General features: G+C 40.6%; 1 protein-coding gene across 1 annotated transcript in view; it reads left to right on the forward strand.

Moving 5' to 3' along the window:
* The first annotated feature begins 514 nt into the window (after nucleotides 1-514).
* hip1 (huntingtin interacting protein 1) overlaps nucleotides 515-27749 on the forward strand; it is a 64158-nt gene continuing 36923 nt past the window's right edge. The window contains 1 exon segment of the mRNA XM_042486192.1: nucleotides 515-798. Within this exon segment, the coding sequence (XP_042342126.1) occupies nucleotides 682-798 (117 nt within the window). The 5' untranslated portion in view covers nucleotides 515-681.

Here is a 27749-nt window from a genome sequence, read left to right on the forward strand (position 1 = left end):
CTGTCCGAAAATAATGCTTAGCAAATATAGGCCTAATCATGATAATAAACTTAACAATTTGCCATTAATTTCATTAGTGGTTCCAATAATATGGTGGACTGCATTTTTGCTTGTGGTTTTTCCAAGTGGTATTGCCTTACCCAAGCAGGACATGGCTCATGGGCATTTAATTTTTAATGTCTTTATTATATTTGTCAGATGGCCTGCACAAAGTTTGAATAGTGTCAATTATTTATGTCACGCTATATGTGTAATATTTGTAGCTACGGGGAAGGCCAAGATAAAAAAAAAAGAAAAAAACATAAAGAAAAAAAGTCACATCTCAGGCAACCCCCCCTCCTCTGATAAACAGCAAACAGCCCCTTATTACCTTATTAAACTGTTATACAGTCCATAGTTGCAGCACGGGCCTTTATTTTGAAAAGCGGAAGTGTCCTCTTCTTGTAAGCGTGTCTTACTTCACACTGGTGCCGCTCAGGCTGCTCCTGTCATTGACTGGGGTGGTGGACAGAGACGCCAAATGATCCAGTGAGCGGGGCGACGAGTCCAGCACAGCATGGACTGCTGCCCGCCATAGTTAGCGCAGCTTTTATTTTTTATACATATTTTTTACAGTGTAGCCTGTTTATCGAGCGAAAGTTTTTTTTTTTCTTTCGCTGCAGCTTTGAAAAACAGACGACAATGGATCGAGTGAAAAGCTCCATGCAGCAAGTACCCAACGCTATCCCCAAAGTGATCCGACGGACTGGAGGGGCAAACAGCCTGGAGCTGGAGAAGGAAAACTTTGAGAGAGGGCAGGTATGGAGCACGGGGTGGGGGGCACACTGTAATAACATTGTTCTCCTGAAAGCGTGGGATAAGGGTGCTGGCTGAGAGCCGCTTTATACGGTGAAAGGATAATAGTCATGCCAGGATGTTTGCTGTCAGCTCCTGAATTAAACTATGCATTGTGGGATTTTGTTCAGAGCTCAGAAATTGACACAGAGTAACCAAAGTTTTATCATTTTGGGGTGAAAATCCATTAAATTTGATGCTCCACTGTCCCTGTGCTTGATCCAGATAATTGTTTATTCCAGCGTTGGTCTCCCTGATGTCTGTGTGTGATCAGCAGAGATACCAATGAGTCCACTGTACAACAAAAGAGCTGTTGAAATGTAGGTCAATGGCCTTTTGAATTCAGATAACTGTGTTGTTTAGCCTATCTGTGGGACACACCAGACACGAGGGAGGCAAGGTGAAGCTTGGTGGAGCTGTGTCATGTGTATGACAGGCTGTCAGTGCCTGCTGTAGGCCCCACATGTGATGATGATGGTGATGAGATCTTAATTGGGAATGTTTTTTTCCTTGTTTGTTTTGTGTCTGTTATCTCCGCTGGTGAATAATGAATGCTCTGTAGCTTTCAGAGCAACATCTGACTTTGCATGAAGTGCTCTCCCAGAGAGCATATGTATGTAGGCTGCTGTTATGCTGTGGAGCCTGCTGCTTCCTGCCTGGTGGTCTCCCCTCCCCTCTCCCCAGACCAGGCACAGGGGAGGGAAAGGGGGCAGAAAGTAGGTCAGATGAATCAAAGCAGCACAAACTGTCGTGCTGCAACGTGCTTCTCCTGTTTTACAGCCGCTGCTAAATTGGACAGTAGGTATTTGGCCAGTCCGTGTCTGGATGGTCGCATACAGTTTGCTTTCCCCCTCCTCCTCTCAGACCCCCACGCCTCTCCCATCCGGGACAGTAGCCGCATAGATTAGAGGCTGGGAGAGACGCATGCATGGCTTTGTGTGTCCCGAGCCAAGCCTGGTCACTAGGTCACTGTCAGGCTCCTGAGATCACACCCTCTGGAAGTGTGTCAGGGCAAAATGGTGTCCAGGAGAGTTTGCCCAGATCATTTTAATGAAACATAGAGCTTTGCAGTTCATCAGCTTTTATTAAGGAGGGTGAAAATATTTGTGCAGAATGAAACAAGCCCAAGTTTGATTTTCTTTTATTTATTGGTGTTCAAACATGTCCAGACACAGGGTGACGCATTCAGCTGTTATGTTCTTTATAGCAATACTGCCAGTTTCTCTTCTTTTAAGTTATGTTGGCACACGGAGTACTGATGACAATTTGTTACCCTGTAGTCCTGGTGTTTCCTTTTTTCTCTCGTGCGGTTGATTTCTGACCGGACCCCGTGGCAGGCGGTGCAGGAATCAATGAATCTGCTGTCTACTTTACAGGGGATCAGCGAGAGATAATCTCATCTGATCTGTTGTGCTCTAAAGCTGCCTAAATCTGCTGGGTGGCTTTCACCTCCTGTCTGTGTCTGCAAATCTGTCTGTCTGCATATCTGTCTGTCGTCTGCAGCCGTCTCTTTTAGCAATAGGGGCTCACTGGGAGGAGAGTTAAACCAGGCAAATGTTTGCGCTCCCCCAAAAACATTGGGAAAAGATGTTGCTGGTACACTTTTCAATGACAATTATAAGCCCCGCGAGGCCCAGACACACCAAACTGTCATCAAAGAACAAGTGGCAACAAAGGCAGACTTTGTGTTGCCGCATGTCGCCTGTGTCTCGGCCAACTAGTTCAGCCCAAAATACCTAGTCAACTAGTATGTACAATTTGCGTCTGCTCTGTATGATGGGAAATAACTCTTCATAGCAGCAGGCGGCGGTATTCTCAGGGATTCCCACAAATTCATTTATTTGCGGTGGCCTGCCACAATTAAACATCTTTCGCCAGGTATTGATTTTATATTTTTGGAGCCGGACCGTTCATAAGGAGTACTACTGGAATATATATTCCGTTTGGTTATTGATTGCACCACACTCTCTGAGCACAGAGCATAGTCTTGACTAGGGCTGGAGCAACGAATCGATAAAATCATTATTCGTTGTGTCACGCGATTATTACGTCACTCGCTGTGTCGCGGGACTGTTAACGTCATATGCATGCGAGAGAAGCTGGTGTTTTGAAGACACATGGCGGGGCAGACAGGATGTTTCGTACAAAAACTTCCAAAGTTTGGGAGCTGCAATAAATGCAAAAGAGACATGGCATGGCATGCAAGCACGACGGTTATGATGCGGTATCTAAAACGAAAGCGAAAGTGGGAGGAGGAGAGTCGTTGATTGATCGAAAAATAATCAACCGATTAATCGATTATCAAAATAATCGTTAGTTGCAGCCCTAGTCTTGACACAGACAGAGCAGTAGAACACCAGGTGCACTGAAACTGAAACCTAACTGTTAATTGCACCGGGTCTAAAAGTTGCTGTCACTCACTTCTGCAGCAGCTGCTCCTCTCAGTTATCGATCTAATCTGATCAGCTCTGATCGGATCAACAGATCAATCCCCCCCCCCCCCCACACACACACACACACACAGCTCAAACTCCTCAAGCTGCTGTTGACAGAACTCATGACGAGTTCTGCCTGCAGTGCACGGACTCACAAAAACGTCCAAATTTTGAAAGGGGACACAGAATGATAAAAGAAACACACAGGATTAACAAAAACAAAAAAAGAGGAGAAGTTTGTTTACCCTCTATATGACAGCTCAAATACTCAGATGTGTGTATGTGTGTGCATCGTGTTGTTAATTTTATTTACAATGATTATGACGTTTGATTACACGCAAAGCGCAATCGACTGAATGCATTTTTATGGGGGCACGTGTGACCCCTCAGGGTCTAGGATTGCCACTGCTTAGCCATGAAGTACAGTGAAAGCTTATTGTATCAATTGATAAGTTATATATAGTATAGTGTTATATATAGTGTCATATATGAATTTCTTCCATGTTATTTGGACAGACTGAGGCAAGAAACGTTGCTGTTGTTAAAGTTTGTTGCTACCTGTAAGTGTGAGTGTGTTTGTGACAGAGCAGGTTAACTTTTTATTTGGTTTTAATACATGTAGAATAGTTTGTCTGGAGTGACGACTGTGCAACAGTTACATGAATATGGGCAGTGTGCGCTGCAGACAGCAGGGTCACCTACTTAAAAGCCATAGCTGTGTAAAACGCTGATTCTGAGAAGTGTTCGCCTATCTCTTTGTCGAGTTGGGTAAACAACCAGGGTGTGTTCAAAATCCTCTCCGTCACAGTGTCCGCACTGGTTTATAAAAAGAACGAAACAGGGCAGCCGGATAGCTCACAGCGCTTTCTTTTAATGACATGTTTTGCCTCATAATAGCAGCTGACTCTTTAATTTAGAGTTTAGGGGGGATTTATTCTTTGGTGTGTTTGTCTCAAACGTCATTGCATGTTTTGCTGTTCTGTTTATTCACAATAGCAGTAAGAACACCAACAAGTAAATAACAGGTTGGCACCAGACACTATATATGTTATAATCTTTATCGTGAAGCTCCAAAATGTCAGAGATGCCGAGTCTCTGAGCTGTCAGAGGCCAGGAGAGGTTTTTCATTTGAAAGCTGGTGTAGGTAGTAATCTCTGGACCCATATGAGCCATAATTAGTGCTTGTGGAAAACTTCTGGGGCACCAGTTCCTCAGCTGGGACATACAGCGTGACTGTGACTGACACCACATTGTATGTTACATAATTAAGGCCATAAAATTAGACTCGTTCTCCTTTACTCGACCACACGAAGGTCAGCCCTGTTTGTATTTGAGTACATGTGTGTTTGGTAGTTGGTATCTTTCTATAGATGGTTTTTGACTTAACCAAAGTAAACATTCTTATTTCCTGTTGGATTTTTTTCCAGTGTATGTGGATCTCTTCAGCTGACAGGAAGTAAACTTGGACGCAAGCTGTACACTAGCAATGTAGTTACAGTTAAACTGTTTATCTCACTGTGCCGTCAATATTGTGGTTGGTTTGCATTCGTCCTACTACAACTTTTCAACTGATTATCCATTACTTTAGCTAACTATTTCAACAGTTATGCAGTCTCAAACGTAACAGTGTTTCGGTGTGTTGCAGCCTACAAAGTGTTTATTTGAACATGAAAAATCTGTTTATGTTCCTTTTTTTGGAGTATCCCGTTGATGTGTTTGAGCATGTAAACAACATACTCCATTCATGAGAAACCTGAATATGCTAGCTGGAGTACTACGAAAGAACCTGGGATATATATACGAGGAATACAAAAAGAAATTCAAAAAATCCAAAGAATCCAAAAATAGGGAAAACTCACGATGAATCAAAGTAAAGGTGGACCGCATTAAACAATAGCAAAACAATACCATAACATCTGCTTACAAACTCTTTTACACAACTTTATAATCTAACTCATATTTACCCAGTCATATGTTCAATACTTCCCACACATATGTATTTTCACTAAAACTCTTCCATTTAAAACACAATGTCACGTACGTAGAAACAGCTCACCTGGGTAAGGATGTGCTTTTGATCTCTGCTCAAAAAAACTCCTGCACACTGACTAACTTGCAAAAAAAAATCAGTACTTTAAAGCATGTATTGGTACCAGACCTTTATCAGGCAAACTTTGTCCCTAGGTTGTGTTTTGCTCGCCCCTCTCCAACGCACCTGTTTGGAAATACATGTTGCAGAGTTTTCTTTTGTTCTGATCTCTGCTTGATGGAAGCATTAACAGGGTTTAAATGTGTTTAAATGTGCGTGCTTGCTCAGGTTCGCTACTTGTATACTAAAAAGTTAAAATTAAGTAGTTCATAGCGAAAATGCATGTGTTTTGGAAGTACTGAGCATGACTTGACTGCTTGAGATGAGGGCGCAAGATTCAAAATCTTTACTGAAATCTACATATAATAAGGCTATAACATGACAACAATGACTTTTCTTGTCTTGGTTAGTAGCAGAGAACAGCAGATTGTCGGTAGAGCAAGCAAAAAAAGCACAGTTGGTATTGCAGAAAATGAAAACGAAGTGAGTTGATATGTATTGAATCAATATTTTCAACAACATGTAGAAGCATGTGAGAAAAGCAAAGTTTTCTTCACGGATTTAAAGTAGCACAGGGTGAGTAATTGATGAAAGGATCATTTTGTGTTTGAAGTTTCCCTTGAATCACATTAGTAGATCACGCCATAATTTCCCCACCTAACTATAGCAACTGCACAAGTAACCCCTTTTGAACAAGTACCTCCGGTTGGGACTCACTCGTCCCACTGTATGTGTGGACCTGCATTAATGGACACTCCTCGTCCTCCTGCCCTGCACCCTCTTTTAGTGCTGTTTGGTGCCCTGGCAGCTGTGGAATTCAGGGGTGGAGCGGGGCTGTGGCCCTCGGGCACAAGCAGGACTCAGCAGGGCGGACGTAGACAAGAATTTTTTAATCACCCGGTCTCTCTGCCTCTCTTCCTCCGCAGTCTTTTGTCTTTCTCTTTTCCTTGCTGTTCTCCCCTCCATCGCTCATTGTCTTGAATCTTCCTTCGCTTCCTATACATCCTGCAGTTGAAAATGCAAGGAAGTTATAGAGGGATATCCGCAAACATGCAGTAGACACACAGACCAGAATGCAAGCATGAAAGCTAGACCATTAAAAGCACTGAGGCAGCAGAAACAGCAGGCGGCGGTTTGTGGCCTCATTGCACCGACTGGCTGTAGAATAATAGAGCTGGACATGAGTGGCAGGTCAGTAAGTGGAACAAAGTGCACCGATGAGTTCCTGGCGGCGTTAACAATGGCTTTGATTTACAGGTTGTTTTGGAGTTCTCGTCTGTGTTTTGCAGCACAGTAAAGCGGAAAGGGAGAGAGACAGAGATGGAGTGTTGTCTTTGGTTTCACATGCAGCAAAGGTCAAGAGTCAGACTGAAACCTACATCATCGGTGTAAGCGTGCGGTATGCAAATCAGTCTGCTTCAACATGAGTGGCCTCATTTTAAATTTATCATTCAAACACAATACAGTCATCAGCCATGTGATATGTTCTACACTGACTATGCTGGCTAAAGAAAATATGACTATATTAATGTGGATATTTTCTAATATCTGTTATGGCATAACTCAATATAATAACACATGAAGTAATAAAAGGGGTCTACAGTGTGATGAACTTTGTCCCATCACTCTACATTACAACAGATGAAACTGTTCATTGATATAAAAACAAAACTTGAGCTGAATTTGTAAGCTTCTGATTAATTACTTACTTGGGTTTTCAACAGGGGGTCTGTGACATCTAAGGGGGTCCTCGGAGTTTATGCAGAGGGGGCACCAAATTATATTTGGTTTTTTTTTATCTTCTAGAAATTAATAGATGTCTAAAAAACACATGAAGATGAATCCAGTATATCATAAGTCAAGATAAATTGACCTATTTGTAAAAGACAAACAAAAACAAACACAAGGTTGCCCATGAATCATTGTCAGTTGGACCTATGATAGATGAGTATATGAATCTGTCAATAAGTATTCTTTTAATAGCTTAGTATTGTACGCACCATATAAAGGCATGCTTATACACGGCACTTTAGACCGCCATGCATGCTTTTGAAGACCTTTTTTAATGTGCAACTCAATTTTTATATATGTAGTGCGGGGTCCCTGTTTCATCCCTCTTTCAGCTAAGGGGTCCTTGGCCTGAAAAACATTGAAGATCTCTGGCTCAGAATCATGAATCGCACATCAGAGGTTGTGCTTAATGATGAAGAATGAAAGTGAAAACCTCGTTATGGCTTAAATAAGCACAAAGGACACAAGCAGGATTTTACCTTTTCTTGTCTGATAGATGTCTGAGCCCAAATATGCTCTGCAAACCTGCTTTGATGCAGCAGACCGATGTAAGATTCCTATAGCATGTACATACAGATGATAGAAACATCTGTACCATATGCTGGATCAGCCCTGTATTGGGGTTTAGCATTGGGACAGTAAGCCTAAAAAACTACACATCGTTAACTCAGTCAGTCTTTAGTGATGGGAGGAGATTTCAGCGTTAGAGGACTTTAACCCCTGTGCTCAGACCATGTTTTAGTTCAAAGTGCATTAATGTGATTTACTTTTATTACTGCAACCACATTTTTAATGTAAGATCGAAAGTTATCACACCAGGGATGTCAGCTGTAAATGCCGTAAGTGCACTAAATCTATAATTCCACAGTTAGGCTTATTTTTAACATTAAGAGTCGTTCATCTGTTAGTTTAATAACTGATTTGTTTGGTATCCAGAGACTATAGTGCTTAGCAGACTTAAATGTCGCTTTTAATTTGTGTAAGAAATCCATCATTCATAGTAATAATAATAACATAATTTATATAGCACCATTAAAAACTGTTTACAAAGTGCTTGTACAAACAAACAAAGCAAAGCAGAAGCGAGATACGCCAGAGGCAATATAACATTGGAAGCCAAACAGTAATGCCGAAGTAAAGCAAGACAGAAATAAGGTCAAATTAAACAAGAAATAAGATGCAAAAACCTATCAGAAAGAAGACAAATGATTATGAGAAATAGAGATAAAACATTTTTTTAAAACATACCAAAAGCAAAGTAAATGCAGTAAAGAGAATAAAGCAGTTAACACATAATAATAATAATAATAATAATAATATGATGATTATGATGATGATGATAATAATAATACCAATAATAATAATAATGTAGTGGTTAGCACTGTGGCCTCACAGCGAGAGTGTCCCAGGTTTGAATTGGGGTCGGGTTCGGTGTCGGGTTTCGGACCCCGGGTGGGCGGGCCCTTCTTTGCAGAGTTTGCATCTTCTCCCCTTGTCAGTGTGGGTTTTCTCCACATTCTCCGGCTTCCTCCCACAGTCCAAATGCGGATCGGGTTAACTGATGACTCTAAATTGACCAAAGGTGTGAATGTGAGTGAATGGTTGTCTGCCTCTGTGTGTCAGCCCTGCGATAGTCTGGAGTCCTGTCCAAGGTGTACCCTGCCTTTCGCCCCAAATTACAGCCGGGATAGGCTCCAGCCCCCCCATGACCCTTAAGAAGATAAGCAGTTATTGACAATGAATGAATGAATGAATAATAAAATGTAGGATCAATACAGGATAAAATGATTTTTTAAAATTTTTTAAAAAGGTATTTGGATCACGTGATGTCACCATTACATTGTAATGTTTGATACGTTGTCTCCTGCTCGTGTATGTCAGACAGAGTCAGATAAAACCTGCTGCATGATTTTCACTTTTTTTCATCACTCACTCCATGAATCTGTGATGAGGAAGGATGATACTCATTAAATGGTTTTTAATTGGAAAGAAGGTGATGAGATGACATATTTTAACATGAACACTTTTAGAAACAGGAGAAGAGGTTTTGGGTGGCTGAGTGAAAGCCAGGCGGAGACAGAGTGGAACCGCTGTATGTGAGAAATGCTCTGTCACGCTGCCCTCACAACGAAGGGCCCACGCCGTACCAGGAAGCGAAGAGACTCCTTGGAAAAGAGCCGGCATTGTCTGGAGACAGACTGTTTATGTCGAGCGGCCTGGAGGTATGATGTGCAGCCCCGATCGTATAATGAGTAGCATATTGATTATGGTGGCTGGCCTGGCCTCGGTCGATCAGCTGATGTTCTGCGATTCTATAGAAAGGCCTTTTTAAAACAGTGGTCTGGTTTTAAAAATGAACATTGTGGGCTTATTGTTAGATCTACATGACAAAAGTAGCATTACTATCCTCAGAAATTGCTGCTATAGCTGCAAAGATTATTCAGTCTTCAAAGTAATAACCAATTATTTTTTATCGATTAATCATGAAAGTAAATTGTCATGCAGAACTGTCAGAAAACTGTTTTCAGCCTCTGAATGTGTCTTTCTCTGTTTAACATGTTAAACTAAATATATCTTTGGGTTTTAGACTGACAAAACAAGACATCCAAAGACATCACCTTTAACTTTGAGAAACTGGGGTTGACATTTTTCATTTTTTTTTTTTTTTTTTTTACATTTTGCAGACTAAACAATTAATTGTGTACTGTAATACACATAAAGCTAGTGAGTGTCACGTAATCAAACCAAATAAAACGGTAAATAAAATCACAGCTAGAAGCAAATAATCGATTGCTTCACCGCATCATTGGAGCACTGAAAAAAGTTTAGGCCAGCTCATCTTTGATCTGCAGTGCACCAGTTTGTCGCTTCATGTCACCGGCTTCTATTTAAAATGACTCGTAGCCTGTTGGTGTGTCGTTCGTAGTGAGAACACAGCATAAGTTGGGGATACTCTTCCTGCTTTGCCTGGGGGCCGCTCTGGAAAAATGACAGAAGGATTTAAAGGTATTTGAGGCTTACCCCAGCTTACTGTCAGTGTCCAAGCTCTGTTGTAATGTTTTTTTGTCATGCACTCTGGCACTGAATCAGTTTATTTTCATTGTGAACTAGAAAATAGTTAGCGGGCCACCTGGCACCCTACTGCAGGCCAGATTTCAGAGTATCACTGCAGTAAGTGGTGGTATTGAACTGGACTTCATCATTGAGATATGTTTCTAATATTCACAGTTTATAAAGGTGGTGGGCAAAATATGTGAAACACCACTCAATATAAAGCAGTCCAGTGTAACACCACTGACAACTGCAGCCATAACAAACATAAAGTTGAATGAATAATACCTCTCTGACGGTGACAGTGAAAACTGATATTATATGGCTTTTACAGGTGTACCTAATAAAGTAGCGACATTTATGGCTTATCATAACTGATAACACAAATGTATCCCCTGCATCCAGCATTTGTAACATGCAGCAGAAAGAAAAGATGATGTGAGTGATGGCTATACACTTTCCACCTCCACGGAGAAAACAATGTGAAGAGGTTGAGGAGGTGGGAGGAGAAGTGTCAGACATTTCTCTGTCAGTGGCTTGTTTCACATTTACTAAACATCTCTTTGACTAAATCAGTGAATAAAAAAATGTCTTCTTTTGTATAGATTTTAAGGAACCTGTAAAACAAAAATAGCAGGATAGGACTGCAGCAATTATGGTCAACCGGTGGGATTTCTGCATTAATTTATAAAAATTGGGATTATTATATTATATGTGAATTTAAATTTAGATTTATATGTTTTATAATAATAAAGTCAACAACAATTTAAAGTAACCCAGTAAGTCATGTCAGTGCGACAGTAAGCCAACAAGCACATTATTTACTATTATTATTATTATACCTATTATTATTTACCTTTGCGCTATTCCTACATGTCAAAATGTCTCATTAAAAAAAAACACCTACTGTAAAATTGTAGTAAAACCTGATGCATCAGGCTCACATCAAACACAAACACAGCTGTAATGCCTGGAAGACAGAGGATGTTGGTTGGCAGTCTCAAAGAAACCAGATGGGGGCATCAGTTACCTAGAATTACTCTCATGGTAGAAACTGATCTTTATCCCCTTTTGCCATTTGAAACTTTCTTTCAAGGTTTCTTGTGTTTTTTTTATAAACATATCTGCACACACAAAAATAAGACCCAAGGTCATTGTGACAAACAAAAAACTTAGTAAAACATTTGAGCATGTACAGGCCTGACGTGTCTTTTAAATCGGTATGATTTTAGCCGTGTTACAACAATAGCCACTTGTAGTCTTATTCTGTGTATGTAGTGTGTCTTTATTGTGGTGTTTGTAGCAAACTGGGCAGCAGAGGAGGCAGAGAAGTCTCCAAAATATTGTCGTGCAAATGACACTTTTATGAGTGTTAATACTGACATAATACTGACATAAAACAAGGGCACATACTGTTATTGCTTGAATTAATTATTTATTTTGTAGTAATAGTTTGTAGTGTATGCCCTGAGTTTGTGTGTTGTTGGAATATTTCGAAAAACAAGTTCCTGACTGGGAAAATTCATCTGACACGGCCCCTCAGGTCGTTACACAACTTGGAAATTTGTTAAAAAGTTTGGTTCACGAGTTGCCGTCTTTTATGCAGAAACATGGCAGAGGAAAGTAAATGTTGAGTTGATGGTAATTAACTGTATTAATTCACATATGAAAACTAAATTAAATTAAATTTAAACTCTGGAAATAGGACCATCCAAGGAGCACTGGAATGCAGCATACGTCCCCTGCTGCAGGTCAGGTGAACCAATAAAAAGATAAAGCAATGACTAAGGGTGGCAGTATGGCTGTAAAATAACATCACAATATTTCAAGGTATTTTTGCAATAATGCTAATCTTGACAATATGGCAAAAATATTGAGAATATTTTATTAATAATTTTAAGAAAATGCAGTTGCAACAAAATAATGGTTACAGTTGTATATGCCAGTATTTATGATGTTATATATCTTTAAACCTACCGCTGAATCTAACTTTTACTTTATAATTGCACTTACCTGTTGGTAAAATGTAGATAAACCAAACTCACTCCTATAACCATGGTTCTGCATAAAACCTACCTCTGCACTGGACCACATATACACTACTAACCTTGATACCTACCTGCAATGCTTGAATAAGAACAGAATCATTCCTCAAAAAATCAGACTTAAATTTGGTTAAAAACGATCTTGAAAAGGTCTTAAAAGGCATTAAAGTGTCTACCTGTAGACGCCATGCTATAAAAAAGTACATCTATTTAAATGACTTAGTTGTATGATAGTATGACGTCGAAATATTGCCATTATCGTGATATAAATATTTCTTCTTTTCTTATTTTGTTAGAATTGTACAAGAGGTATTGCGATACACCTTAAGACCGCTTTGTAGGGTAGGTTCTTGCATTTTTATGCTGATACTGGTTGTCACATTGTCTCAAGTTAAAACATTTTGTTTTTATAACTATCAAAAAAGGAAAATGGCAAAGCTATCGATTAATAGCAGAGTTGTATAAACATGCAGAGAACAGAATATTAACTAATTAAAGGTCGCCTATACTATGCAGGAATTGTTGGCTACTGTTTGTAAACACAACATTCAAACTCAGCTCCTCCTCTCTATACTGCTTGTATGTACACTGTAAGCTAGTGTTTTACTAAAGGAGAAAGCAAAGTATAATTTAAACGTACATATCAATTCTGAATATCTGAAACGGTCTCAGTACTCACTTCCTGTGGTCTTGATATGCATCTGCCAGCTGCACTTCTCTCTCTTTCTCTTATTGTTAATGTTTACGCTCATTCTGCTGTCCTCTACTAACCAAGCAAAGAAAAGCTGTCATAGTCATTTTACAGCCTTGTATTTAGCTTTTAATATTTTTGTTTTAGCTTTTATACCCTTAACATTAATATTTTCACTGTGGGATTGGAAATGGTATTGAAAATTCATATTTTTCAAGGTATTGTATTGAAGTTAGAAATTCTAGTATTATGACAATAATTACTACTGCAAGCTACTGTAACATCGCTATATTTGTTGTCATGGAAAAACTGAATCAATTTAATTCAAATTGCTTTTTTGGCATGAATGTTATTTGAATGATATTGCCAAAGCATCAGATATAATACAATTCAGTAATGATATATTAAAATCATCAACAAAATGCATTGACTAAAATAAATATATAAATAAATAGGAACAAAAAAATGTCAGAAAAGTTGTTTGTTTAGAATTGGGGAAAAAAAACAACAAAAAGATTTAACACAAAATTGCAAATGTGGAGAAATAAAGAAAAGTAGGTTAAATTAACAAGTCAGGGTGTGAGCTTTGAGGAGACTAGTTCCCGCTGACAGGTTGTTGTGATGGTTGTTTTGTAGATATTGTATTTTTGTTAGTCTGTATTTTAGCAAGCTAGCGAAGCTAACCACCAATGTCTACCTACACCTACAATACAAAAGACAGTGGAAAATGCAGCTGTTTTCTCATTTCCTGGACTTCACCTCCCTTCCTGTAGGACCCCTGTCGGTCCGCGGACCCCAGCTTGAGACCCACCGGGTTTAAGCCATCCCTCTCTGCAGGCTCCATGCTACTATTGTCTAACTAGAGAGCGGGCTATTTGCAAAATAAAGGTAGCCTACTGTCTTGTTGTTAGGCGCTATGTGGACAGATACACAGCAGCAGGGTGGGTTTTAATGTGCAGCTGAAATGAGCGGGTATTATCAGCGGTAGTCCTCTTGTGTTTTCCCCCCGGACAGCTTCGGCTCCTCGGCGGTCGGATGCTGGAAGTCCTCGCCGCTCAGGGAGCACGCAGGGCTCGCAGAGAAAAAGCAGAAGGGACGCGGAAGGAAGAAAGGAAGGAAGCACGGATAGGGGAGCATTTTAATACCAAATCGGGACACATGTTGAGCTAACCCGCTCCACCTCCCCCCCTCTTCTCCTCTCAGATGCATTTGTTGCCTCAATCGCTTTCCCGTTACTAATTACTCCGCGTTTGGATACAGCGGATCTCCTCTCGCTCTCTCTCCGGCTCTGAGGATCACCGTTTCTGTGGGACGATCATGGATCTCAGTAAAATCGTAAGTGCTGATGAACTGATTTCTTAAAAACAAACAAAAAAAATCACCCACAGCAACAAAAATACGAGGGAATTGCGAGGTTTTTGGAGGTGGAGGTGGGGGTGGTGTCTAAGAAGTCCTGTTGCACACACGCGCACACACACACACACACGCGGGGCTGTTTGCGCGATTACATGCAAGTTATGCTTCATGCAAGCAGGGGCTTGTTGCTGTCTTATTGCAGTTAAATGTGACCGTGGGAAGTTTTTTTTTTTTTTACTGTGGAGGAAAAGGCATGAAGGTCTGAGTAATAATCTGGGGCAGAGGGTCCTTGAAGGGGTCCCAGCTGAATGGAAGGACAGTTTAAATCCACTTTATTGTGGAAATAATCAGAATAAGTCACTGAGATCACACATTTATATCCACTTACACTGCACAAAGACTGTAAACAGGGATGATACAGTCACCAAAACTGTATCCTATGTTGTGGAAAGGGTTTGCAGCTTTAACCGAGTCTATTTTGGGGTCCAGACATGAAAATGTCTGAGATGTGCTCCTCTGTTGCCCAGAGCAGTTCTGCTTTTCACACGGCTCAGTCTCCAGCTGCAGGTTAGTGGGGAAAAAAGTTGAGCTAAGCACAGCTTCAGTGTGCCATGAATGTCAATTACAGATTGTATTGATGTCTGTTGGAGAGAAACCTTAGAGACAGAGCGTGTCTTTGTATAACTTTCAGCTTGTTACACAAATTAAAGAGACACTAGGTGTGAATTTAAAGTCAGACTAGATGGTATGTTCTGTTTAAGCAGTGCAAAAGCTAAACAAACTCGAATCTTGAGTGTATTTATTCTCCTTTTGGCTCAGAGTGATGCGGTCGAGGCTAACAGGCAGGCTAACGTGTACTGGAGCAGGTGCACATAAGCCAAAGCAACAAGACCGGCCTTTCACTGCCAACATGGATGGATGGGTGTACTTTTAGCCCTTGTATAGTAGGTGTGGGGGAGGGTGGGTGATAAAAGCACACCAGAGTCCTCTTTCCACTGATCCTCAGCTAAATGGAGACTGTGAGAAGTTTGTCCTGAAGGAAATACTCTGAAAAACAAAGAAATGGTGCACATTCACAGTAGCGAATGTATGAAGCGGTACAGACAGTTTCTTTTGATAACTGGAACAGGAAAAATCTCTGAAATAAATCCCAGCTGCCCACATGGAGTCAGTCGGGGCATGTAGCGCAGACATGGCGTAGGTGTAGTGATGGAAAATCTCTTCCTGTGGATCTCCATTTAGTTGCACTTTGCAGGTTATCTGAGACAAACCTCTTGATGTTATTGGGAAATGTTCAGTATAGTGGACATAACAGAGCTCCTCAAGGCTGTCCTCCTTGGTTGCCCTCTTCTCTCTGCCACTATGTTTAGGCTGTTTGGCGTGTAGTGAGACACAGTGGTATGAAAACAAAGTCCAAATAGATGCAAGTGGACTCTACATTCCAACGCTGCGTAGAAGTTGAGCCAAATTCTTGCTGGTTTTAAAGAGTTTTGAGGAACTTGATTGCACGACAGATTACAGATTTATGTAGCTGCATGATGTTGAAATTTTTCAAGATGTCCTATAAATGATTATTTTTAGTGTTACTGCAAATTTTCATTTCCCTACTGAAGCTGCAGTGGTAGGGTTTTCTTATTAGGGCCATCTGTAGGTTTAAAAAACAAAATTTCGATATTTTTTAGTGCCACCAAACTCTGAGATGTCAGGAAAGTGAGAATCAACAAAAAGTCCCCTGCTAAAATTGAACAAAGGATGCTGCAACTTATGTGATGCATTTAGGACCGCTATGTTGTAACAATTTTTTTGTAAATATAAAAAAAATGGCAAAATTGTCAATTAATAGTACAGTTGTATAAATATGCAGAGCATGAAATATGAACTGATTAAAGGTAGCCTATACTATGCAGGAATTGTTGGCCGCTCAGCTCCTCCTCTTTACACTGCTTGTATGTGCGCTGCAAGATAGTGTCAAAAATGTCATTTTATCAGCACATATCAGCTCTGAATATTTGAAAAGGTTTCAGTACTCACTTCCTGTAGTCTTGATACACATCCTTCTCTCCGTTATTCTTAATGTTTACTACAGTGATTCTGCTGTTCTCTATTAACCAAGAAAAGAAAAGTTGTCATTGTCATTTTATGGCCTTGCTATATTTATCTTTTAATAAAAATGTTGACTTTCATGCCCTCAATATCCATTTTTCTCACTTTGGGATTGGAAATTGCATTGAATATTGAATTTGAGTATTATGATAACACTACTGCAAGCTACTGTAACATCACTATTTTTGTTGCAATGGAAAAGCTGATTCTTAACCAAGCTAATGAAGCTAACCGCCAACACAGACTCTAACAAAAAACAGGCCATCTTGATGATGTTTGTCATCCTCTCCTTCATCAGTGCAGTAAAAGTGAAAGCCAGCCCCAGATACACTTTCGTTGTGGAACATTTTTTGTCTGCTTAGTGTTTTGCCTAACTATATTTGCGTGTCTTTCGGTGTGTGACCGCAACTGTCGTAGCTTCCCCTTAGATGTGTGCTGCTTGCGGTCGCTACCACATGCCAGAAAATACAGGCAGAGGGCAGAGTCACTGCAGATAAATACATCGCCACACAGTAAGAGTGGGTTATAAGTGATGATTAAGAGGGATTACTTTTGTAAGAGTCTATGAATGTGTTTTTAGGAGGGTCATGCATTGTACACCTTTAAGAACTGACTTATACTGTATGTGGAGTTGAAATGATCACATTCACAGCGATGAGAACATTTATTTGGCAGCAATTTTGATGGTTGATTGATCATTTTAGTTATGTTTAAAGCAAAAAAAGACCATAAAAATGCGTCAATGTGAATATTTGCTGATTTTCTTTGTCCTCAGCATTGGTAACATGAATATCTTTAGGTTTGGGACTTTGGTCATACAAAACAAACATTGAAAACATTACCTTGAGCTCTGGGAAAATATATGTGCATTTTCTTACGTTTTACTGACCAAACAATTCAGCAATCAAGAAAATAAGCGTCAGATCCGTTGATAATGAAAATAATCTTTAGTTACAGCTCCACATGTCACAAGCAAACAGAAAAGAAAGAAATGAAACAAAAGCACCTGATTAATTTGTTAGCATCAGATTTGTCATCCACTTATCAAAACAGGGCAATATCAGACATTAAGCACAATACTACAATTTGTATTTTATAAGAAGCTGTTTTTTTATGTTACTGAGAAGACAAGTCGTTCAGGTATAGCTCCATCATTGTTCAAAGTCAAAAAATGCCATACCTTATGGTGTTAGTTTGAATAAATATATGAATTTAAGTAGCATGAAATATAACAATTTAAAATTAAGGAAAGTTCTCTTGCATTTCTACTTTTTTTCTGTACCGAAAACGTGATACCACAGTACCATATTGAACCGAACAGTGAATTTAGTGAACCACTACACCCTTAATTATTCTTATTATTATTTTGATGCTGATAAACTAAATTTAAACACATGTATGTACACAGGAGCAAACTGTCATCCCTGATTTTCATATCTATTTTTGCCTCCACATCACTTCAGTAAAGTCTGTAACTATACTCAATAAAAGATTTCTTGAACAAATTTAACAAATTGAGCTGGCAGTTGTCAGTCAAACAGACTGCGGCTCTTTAAAGCCCACTGACAACAGTCTGTCTGCTGCAGGAGGTTTAATTGGTGTCAGATCACAACATAAGCCATCATCAAGTCCTTCAGGAAAAACGAACCCACGCAGACAAACTCTGTGATGTTCATGCGTGTTCAATGTTGGAGAGTAATGAGCAAGTGGGCTGAGGAGCCTCGCTGAGCTGCACAGATGTTCCTTTTATAATCTGCCGTCATGACATCCCCGGTCCTGCAGGAAGTGGAGCTTTAGAGCCAAGGCTCCTTCACACAAGGCTGCAGAAAGCCATCCTGTTAGGAGAGGCTCATAAACCTGCCATGGGGATGTGGGCCTGAGAGCTTAATTATGCTGCCGCCTGGCCTTCAGCATATGTGTGTGTCTTTAACCAGCTGCTGCCCTCCACCTCTGGCCTCAGGAACAGGAGCCCGGTGCACTGAGGTCACACACTGGAAATATCTTGAAGCGCTATGTTTTCATGCTTTCTAATGGGCTCTTTAGAGACACTGTCATCCCACTGGGCTTATCTGCATCACCAAATGCTCTGTTATTAATGGGCTGGAAGATGCTCAGTGCGTTCTGTGGAAACAAGCTCCCGGTTACAGTCTGAGAGTAATTTCAGCCCGTCAGCCTTTCTGATTAGGCTGATAGATGCTGAGGCAACATAGATTGGCAGTTGCACCATCATTTTTGAGAAGAATTTTGCAGATTGGGTTTGCTGTTGATAATAATGCAGATCAATATTCAGACAACACGTCCCTCAAATGAGGCTGGTATAACATGACCTCTATGAGTTTGTTATTTTCCTCCTTCCTGCTTGCATTCGTGTACACAGGAAAAATAGGCACTCAAAAAACAACTCTCCTCAGTGCCAGCCAGGCTCTTTTTGAGAGGTGTGGAGTGACTGTTGTATGAGAGCGGATGTTCATGTCAAATCCAACACGTAAACTAGTCCTTAAACAAGCAACACAGAAGGGCTCTGTTCAGAGGAGTGACCTTTAGAATCGGGTGGAGTTACTTCTGGAAAAATGTTTGGTCATTTGCTTTTCCATTTATTATCTGATTTTTGAAAGTGTTCATAAAAAAATGCCATTTCATGGTGAAGGAGGATGTGCGTTTGTGTGAAACACACTGTGAGGCTGACTTTCAGTTACATGGCTTATTTCTGGTCATGCCTCTTGAACCGTGAGGGGAGTTTCAGGGAAATGCACATATATTTTTAGTCGGTCAAACCTTGCTTTAGCCTGATACCATTCCAGTACATGAGAAATGCTGAGATTTAAGGCCCATCTGGTCATTTTTGGATCATTTGAATTGCAGTTATATTCACACACAGGATTAAAACTAAGTAGTTTGTGATGTAAACAAACCTTGAACTGTATCAGGGAACTTTAAAGCTGCTATTTTTTGTATTTTAATATTACAGCTGGATCAAATAACTGTGTGTGTGTGTGTGTGTGAGAGAGAGAGAGGCTGCCTGTGATTATTGCGCCTTTTGGCTTTATGGTGCATTTCAGTCTCTTTCGGCTCATTGTTTTGGTCTTACGACCCACAACTTGGCTGTTTTGGTTTCCTCTTTCTCAGGGGTACCCACACACAGCATTGCCAACACATTTAGATTTCTTTGAAGCTGTGTTTCTCTCTCTCTCACTCTCTCATTGCAGATTGTAGTCTGGGCACAGATGGAGCAGCAGAGCAGCAAGTGCAGCGAAAGTGCAACTTAGCCATCCGTTAATTCACATAGTTTTAATGTTGCCAACCAATTATAGATGAAGCTGCTGTGTTCCCTTGAAGAACATGCACCCTGCGTTACAGGACTGTGGCTAACTAGAGCTACGAATATGAGACCCAAGTTGTTTATGAACTGTGGTTTCCTTGAGAGACACCTGGAAGAGTCTGGCAGGAAATGTGAGAGGGTCGAAGGAATGAAGTGTTCGGCCTGACTTACTGTCTGGGTCGACTGAGCAGGGTTAGCTAAAGGGGGATGGAGCTGGGCATTTTTCAGCAGGCAGGCAGGAAATGGGCAGTGCAGGGTGTGTCAAGACAGGAAGCCTGACTGAGCGCCTGTACCCCTCCTCCCCTCTCCACCACTAACACCTCCTCCACCCCCTCTGCGTCAGCCACAATGACCGTGCCTCCACCGCCGCACCTCAGCATAACAGTACTCCTGCATTCACAGACAGATGTGTATGTTTCTTGTTTTCATTCCTCCCTCCAGCCCCTCGCTGTATACCCGTCCCCCTGTATTGCCACCTGTGGCTGCGACATTGCACCCAGACCACCGTTCATATACTCTGAAACCTCAAGAAAAGAGTGAAAATTACAGATGTACGATATTACACAATATTATACTTTTGCTGATGTCAAATATGCAAGTATTTTCAACTCATGTAGGCCAATTATTGATGCCAATATATGCACATATTTTTGTCAACCTTGTTGCAGACAACATCAAGTGGAACTAACATGTAATTATGCCTACTCTTAGGCACAGTCATTGGGCAAAATCAGAAACTTAGGTTACTTAGGTTACATGTTAAGCATGCCATATTTATTTTTATTTAACATTTTCATACAAAACTGTATAACTTATCCTTATTTAAAGGCCTGGATGATTGTTTTTAAAGCTTTTATCTGCAGATGCCAATGACATACAGATGTTATACCATACATCCCTTGAAAGAGTGTTTTTATACGCTCTAGATAGAAAGTCAGATAGCACTTTGATGCTTGCATGTCCTTGTCCCTAGCTGGGTTTGGTTAGTTTTTTTTAACAGTAATGTAGTTTTGTTAAGGACAATTGGGTCCATTGCAAGTGTTTACTTATAAGTTACAGTCTCTCTTCATTGGGACAAGTGCTTGATAAAAGAGAATATCATTCCTTGCAACGGTGTTAACTAGAGCATTAAATACACATCCTGTAGGTATAAATTTGGACTTAAGCTACAAATGGAGTTTACTGATGTGTTTGAGGGTCATAGGCAGAGGTGTGGACTTGATTCACATGACCTACACATCACAAACTTGATGCCATTAGACTCAACTTGGCGGGATCGAAGAAGACTTGCAACTTGACTTGGACTTTACCACCAAAGACTTGTGACTTCACTGAGACTTAAGCCTTTTCACTTGAAAATATCTTCCTCCAAGCCCACAGATTTCAGAATGTTTTATTTAAAAAGTATTCCATGAGTCAGTTTAATACCTTTATTTTCTAAGTCACCAAACACGAATGCTGTTTTTCCCAGCAAGTCGCCATTAGTTCCTCAGATCTACTTTTTTCGAACCAATCTGGCAGAATCAAGTCAAGTTGCAGGAGAGACCCATGAAGAACTAAAGTTAAGTGATTGAGCGTCAGTTTGAAAAAATGATGCAACAGATAATTTTTAATCCATATAAAATGTGCAGGTCGAAAATTGAAAAAATTGAATTGAAACGAAGACACAACTTCCAGTAAACTTGTTTAAAAAGCATTGATGATTTTTGTAAATTTGATGTATTACTACTCTTTTGTTAAAGTGACATTGCATTTGGTAAAGAGCACATTAAGACATGTTTAAGGCTTCAAGGAATTGTCAGCCCTGAGCCAGGACTTGACTTGGGACTTGACCGCAAAGACTTGAGACCTACTTTTGACTTGCATAACAATGACTTGGTAATGCACTTTTTTTCCTGGATGTTTGTGCATGCTAACCTTTTCTTTTAAGTACACTTGGGAAATGCATGCAGAGTTTCCAAGGTCTAAACAAAGGTTGCAACTATCTTACTTTGTTTTGTTTTGTTTTTTTTCTTTTCTTTTTTGGCAGTGTAAGTAAAAACCTCAGATAAAATTGTTCAAAACATGTCCATCCACCATTCTCAGTGCCCAAGGTGATATCTTCAAATGACTTGTTTATTTAAAACATATTGATTTACAATAATCTAAATCAGAGAAAAGCAGCAAATCATCAAAGGATCCTCTAGACACTGGAACCACTGAATAATTTATACTGTTTTGCTTGAAAAATGACTACAGTGATTGCCTGTTACCAAAATGGTTGCTCTTCAATTTTCTGTCAACTGTTTAATCGATTCATGGACTAATCACAGCACATCACAAAAACTGAAGATAAATCAGGGGAAGAAAATGGTGCAAAAATACTGGGGATAAATGTGTGGAGTGCGTTACCTAGCCAATACCTGCATTGGACCTAATTTTGAGTTTTTCTCTCGTGAAGACAGGACAGTCAGAAATGATGATCTGATAACACGACTGCTCAGTCTATCATGTGTGCTTCCTGCTCTGTGTCGTCTTCCCTCTAGACCTAAATGATCATATAATCACAGCGCTGTAACTCTGATTATTCTCTCTTCACTCCCACACTAAATCATGGAGGTCACACATACCTCCTCCACCTCCTCGACCATGAGAATTTAAACCCACTGAGAGCAAGTGTTTCTGAATTTACTCTGCCCCCTATCATTTGGCCCTGGAGAGGTTTTCCACAGTCATTTTCTCATGATTGAACACCGGCTGCGGGTTCCTCTCATCATTAATGTTGACATGAAATGTGCCACAGCAAAGACAAAAATAACCAAGAGCGCTGTCTTTTCTCCGCTACCACCATGGGGTGACCACGATACGATGACATATCTCCAGGACTAACGTGGACATTGAATTGCCGAGGCATGCATTAGTCACATGCGCTCGTGAATCCGTCAGAGGAGTCGGGGTGGGGAAATGAGTCAATGAGCGAGGGTTGTTTGATTTAGCAAGCATAAGATGCTTCCTCTCTCTGGGCTCTGTGTGCACTGACCCCTCAGTGGACACGGCCAGGCTGCGATCAGCATATCAATGCCCTGCTTTCTGCAGAAGGGCTGATTGGGGTTTGCCAGACTCAACTTAACATGCTTTCAACACTGTATCAATAACACTTTGTTCGAAAGCAAAGCTGCAGAGAGAAAAAAAGATAATTCTGTAGATACCGGGATGCAAAAAAGAGTTCTGTGTTTTGCGGTTAAAAATGAAGGAAGGATGAAAGGAAGTAAAAGAGTCAAAGTTGGCCCCCTGTGGATGCAGTTGCGTAGGTTTCTGATTTAAAGAGGACTCCCTCAGGGCTGATGTTTGCCCTTCATCCTCGTAATCGTCTGCTTCTCACCTCTGATTTCATTTCTCACGGTTTCACTCCGTCAGCTGGTCTGCGCGGCTGCGCTGCGAGGAGCTGATAGGTCAATGATGCATCGATGCCAGCAGCCAATGCCAGGAGTCCCAGGCAGCTGGCACCCTCATTCAACCCAAACACAAAGTACAAAGTCTCACTGTGGGCTAATTGGGTCATCCTCATGTGGGAACCAGTTGCACTGGGAGTTTCTCAATCATCCCTTGATTTTTGGGTGTGAGTGACAGAGAGGAAAAAGGAAGCTGAAATGACATGACACTGGAAGAATCAGGGATGAAATTGCTTTTATTGTGATTTAAAAGTGACTTTGACAGCTGATATCAATCATGAAAATGTTCTAGTTAAAGACTGGTGTCATTTTTACTGTGAGACCCTCATACTGATTACAATACAAGATAATGCTGGATTTTTTTTTGACAGATTAGCAACCAGGAAAGTGACAGGAAATGACACAAAGGCCTTGTTTTTTTTACTAATGCAGGGCAGATGTGACCAGAGTATGAACAAAATGTCTTGGCCGTATAATGGATTTGATTTTGGAAATACAACCTCTGATAGAGAGGCAGTGTCTGGGAGGAAATATGCAGCCCTCACACTGAAAAAATGTTTGGCTGAATGCTTGTGGAGGAAAAGAAGCCAGTATGTTGAAATGATTGCATCATGCTAAATGTGGGCCTCTACACCATCATCAAACTTATAGTTTTTATTGACAATGAGAGCAAAACTTGGACAGAAACCAGCTCTAAAATATGCAGTTTTATGAGTTAATGGAAACATTATGTTGATTTTAAAAAGACATTCGTGTTTCATGCTTGGAAACCAACAGAGTGTTAAATGTTGTCTGTGTTCTTGACGTTAGAAATACAAGTATGGCAAAATTATTTTAAGTCCAGGTCCACTTACTTTATTTAAATCTTTCAACATCTCATGGTCAAAGTTCTTTACTTAGTAGAGATGTTCAGATTTTCTTTCCCAATAGGGATTCCAGTATCTGAAATTACTTATCAGCTGTTACAGAGGACCAATCCAATACCACTGCATAAAAAACAAATAATAATTTAACAGCTCTATACTACTAACTCTGATGTATGTGCTGTATAAGATTGCTGGTGTTGAAATTGGCAACGCTGATACCACCTTTTAAACTAAAGCCTTGTGTATTGTACACGTAGCTAATCAATTATTATTCTGCTCTTAAACAGTAATTGTCAGTAGCTGCACAGGCTGCTGTTTTAGAGTAACGAAGAATAATTACCAGTGATGTTGTAATTGGGTGTGAAACTTCTTTATCGAATCTCACATAGCCTTGATACCTGATACAGCATTTTAGGCATTTTATCACAGGTATTTCCGTTATTGAAATTGATATCAGATCAACTATAGTACATTGGTGACATAATTAGGTTGAAATCGCCAGAAAAAAAAATAGCAACTGGACCTTAAGTCTTTAATTTAGGTCCATTTAATGCAAAAGACTTTTTTTTTTTTAAGGAAGCAGGTGTTGTTTTATGTGCTCTTCAGCTGTGAAGATAAAAAAAAAGTACATGTGAGTTTGTGCTCTATATTGACGAACTCTGCAGTTTATTTGTAAACAGGAAGTGTGACATCTCATGAAGCAGATGCTCAAATTTAGCTCAGTGACCTTTCCCCTGTGGTCTCGATCAGAGGAAACAGACTGTAAGTTCAACCGTGGCAGTCTTATTTCTTGCTCTTCTCTGCACAGCCTGGACAGGGCAGCGTAAGCCCTGCTGTTTTTGACCTTTACAAGACTGACACACACACACACACACACACACACACACACACACACACACACACACACACACACACACACACACACACAGCCAGCAGAGTCTTGGCTCAGGTTGTGCTGCTGATGCAACAGGACAGGTGTTGCACTTGTAGCCGGTGCTCATGTTTAATCAACATCGTGCATGTTTAATGACAGGAGTGGAAGCGTGGTCCGTCGCTGTGTTTACGGCGCACGCTGCGGCTTCTCTTCGTCATTGGCAGGATTACGAGCTGAACGCAGAAGGGTGGATGACGTTGAAACAGCAGCTCCACATTCCTCCACCAGCCCTCAGTTTGTTTTAGTGAACCTCTCCCGTGACTTCATCTGAATTTTACTCGTAAATTAGATTTCAGAGTAAACAATAGTTGTGTTTGTCAGCTCACTCGAGCGAGTGATAATATGTCATTCAGATGTGATGTGTGGATGCTGCTGCAGTCTATCCTCTGTTGTTGTTCAGCAGCTGAAGTTTGAGCAGATTGTTTTTCCTCTAATCCCAGTTTAGTTTTTTGTTTTGAGCTGTGCATTTGAAGGGATTATAGTTATAAATAAAATGTTCTCTAGACATTTTAGATTTAAAACAGTTGGCGACACCTGGCTGGTGGCATACTTAAAGATCCAGAGGGGTGCTGATGTTCTGGTTCAGAGATTTAACTAATGATTTTAGCAGAGTGTGTTGGGTTTGTCTCAGCCAAGGGACACTGATATCTACTAGTGCTCCCTTAATGCTCTCTCCTTCATTCCTGCCTCCTTTTCTCCCCACCCCTCCTGACCTGCTCCTCCTCCTCCAATGATTCATCATGGTGAACTTCCAGTCCTGACAGCTCGCATACTGGAAGAGGAGGAGCAGACTCAGGACATCTGTGGGAAGTGAGATTATGAAACAGGCCTTAAGTCCTCCCCTGACCCCAGACACCGCACTCACCTACCACTCAAATCATAGTGACAAAGTGCATGTTTGGCTTGATTTTGTTTTAAAGACAGTATTTTAGGAGCAGGTTTTGCTTTGAGAGGCGTTTTCTTGGCTTGATTTCCCCCTCATGTGCAACTGATGTGTCAGCCAGATGCCGATCCAGAACACCTTGTTTTGAAAAGCATCTGAAATGGCTTTAACTCAAACAGCGTGGGCCTGGAACTTATAGCAGGAACATTTTTTCATCATACAGCTTTCCTGTTTGGCTGCCTAACGTAACTTTGATGGGACACAGAGAAAAAAGAAAGAAGGAGGACAGGATTTTTAAGCATGTTAGCAACATGGCTCAACGGATGGCAGTGTCTGTCAGCTGGTCGTCCCACCACTTCAGTCCACTCTGAGAAATCTCAACAACTTTTAGACTGATTGCATTGAAAAGTTGTACAAATATTTATAATCCCCAGAGAATGCCTTTTACCTCAGTACCTCCATGAGGTTAATACTTGTGGTTTTAGTGAAATTGTCAGAAGAACTATTGGATGGACAAATCCTTCTCCTCTCTCTGGTTAGCGATGCCTTCTCCCTCCTCTTCTTCCTCCTCTTCTCCCTCCTCTGCTGCTCTCTCCTGCTCGGTGTGTCAGATGTTTAGTTACTCTTCGACCTCCTTTAGCGTTAGGAGTACTTGTAATAAGTATAGTTTACCACCCACCCCCCCTTCACGTTTCAAATAAGTTCTCCCCGCTCAGCGACACACTCGCTGAGGACACAACTTTGGTAACTGGTAGCTCTGTTTTGCGAAACATGAAGTTAGTGACACCAGCGGCCATAGTCAAATGTATCCCTGGGGGAGCGGGCGACATCAAGTCAAATTTGAAACGGCTGACTCTGGCTAAGAGTAGATTTTGTTAGATTGTTATTCACGTCGGTGGTAATGACATCCGGTTACACCAATCTAAAGTTACCAAAATTAACATATAGTTGGTGTGTACGTTATTTTCTCTGGACCCATCCCCGATCTGACCAGTGATGACATCATTCGTGTCATCATTCAACCGCTGGCTGTCGAGGTGGTGTCCAGCAAACGATGTGGGCTTCGATAGTTGGCATACTTTCTGGGGAAAACCTGGTTTATCATGAGGGATGGCATCCATCCCACTTTGGATGGAGCCGCTTTCCTCTCTGGGAATCTGGCCGAGTTTTTTAGAGGCTCAAAGCCATGACGAACCAGAGTTGGGACCAGGGGGCAGAGTCGCAGTCTTAACGTCCTCTAGTACAGTCACACACCCATTTTAGTGTAATAAAAATATTAACTGCTGACTCCTCGCTCCCAAGCTTGGCTGTTAAGAGGTGCAAGTTCAGAAACGAAGCATTTTGCGTGCCCAAATTTGTAGATTTTGATAATTGGTATTTGTGCTTCTATAATCTATACGTCAGCAGGCTATGTAATATTTAGTATTAATATTTTGTTGAGCTTTAGCCTACAGACGAAGTTAATACCGTTCAAAGTCCAGCTATGAACGATGTGCATCAAATATTTGTGGCAGTGTTGCAGTTTTTATAAATACATTCATCCTCCTATTTAGATTGTTTGTTTGTGATATTTAATACCAGACAGTTTTCCTTTCTTTCTATCTAATGAATGAATAAAAAGACGGGGGGTTATAACCAGCAACTGACACTAATGCCTGTTGAGGAAAATCACTGTCAACGCTACCTGCTCTACAGCAGCAAACGCAGCCATCAAAACCAACTAGCCTGTTGTATTTCAGCCTGTTGAGATAAAAAACCAGCACCAAAACAACTTTGTAATTGTCATGATTGCTGTCTAACTGCATATATCAGCAGGAATTCTTCAGCCTCTAGGATGCATCTTTAACTCCAGTCTCGAATGTTTCTGTAAGACAAGTTAGATGATACTTTAATTTGAGCTGAAGTTGGACGGGGTTCATTT

This window comes from Plectropomus leopardus, chromosome 5 (genome assembly GCF_008729295.1).
Source record: "Plectropomus leopardus isolate mb chromosome 5, YSFRI_Pleo_2.0, whole genome shotgun sequence".
NCBI classification, from domain to species: Eukaryota; Metazoa; Chordata; class Actinopteri; order Perciformes; family Serranidae; genus Plectropomus; species Plectropomus leopardus.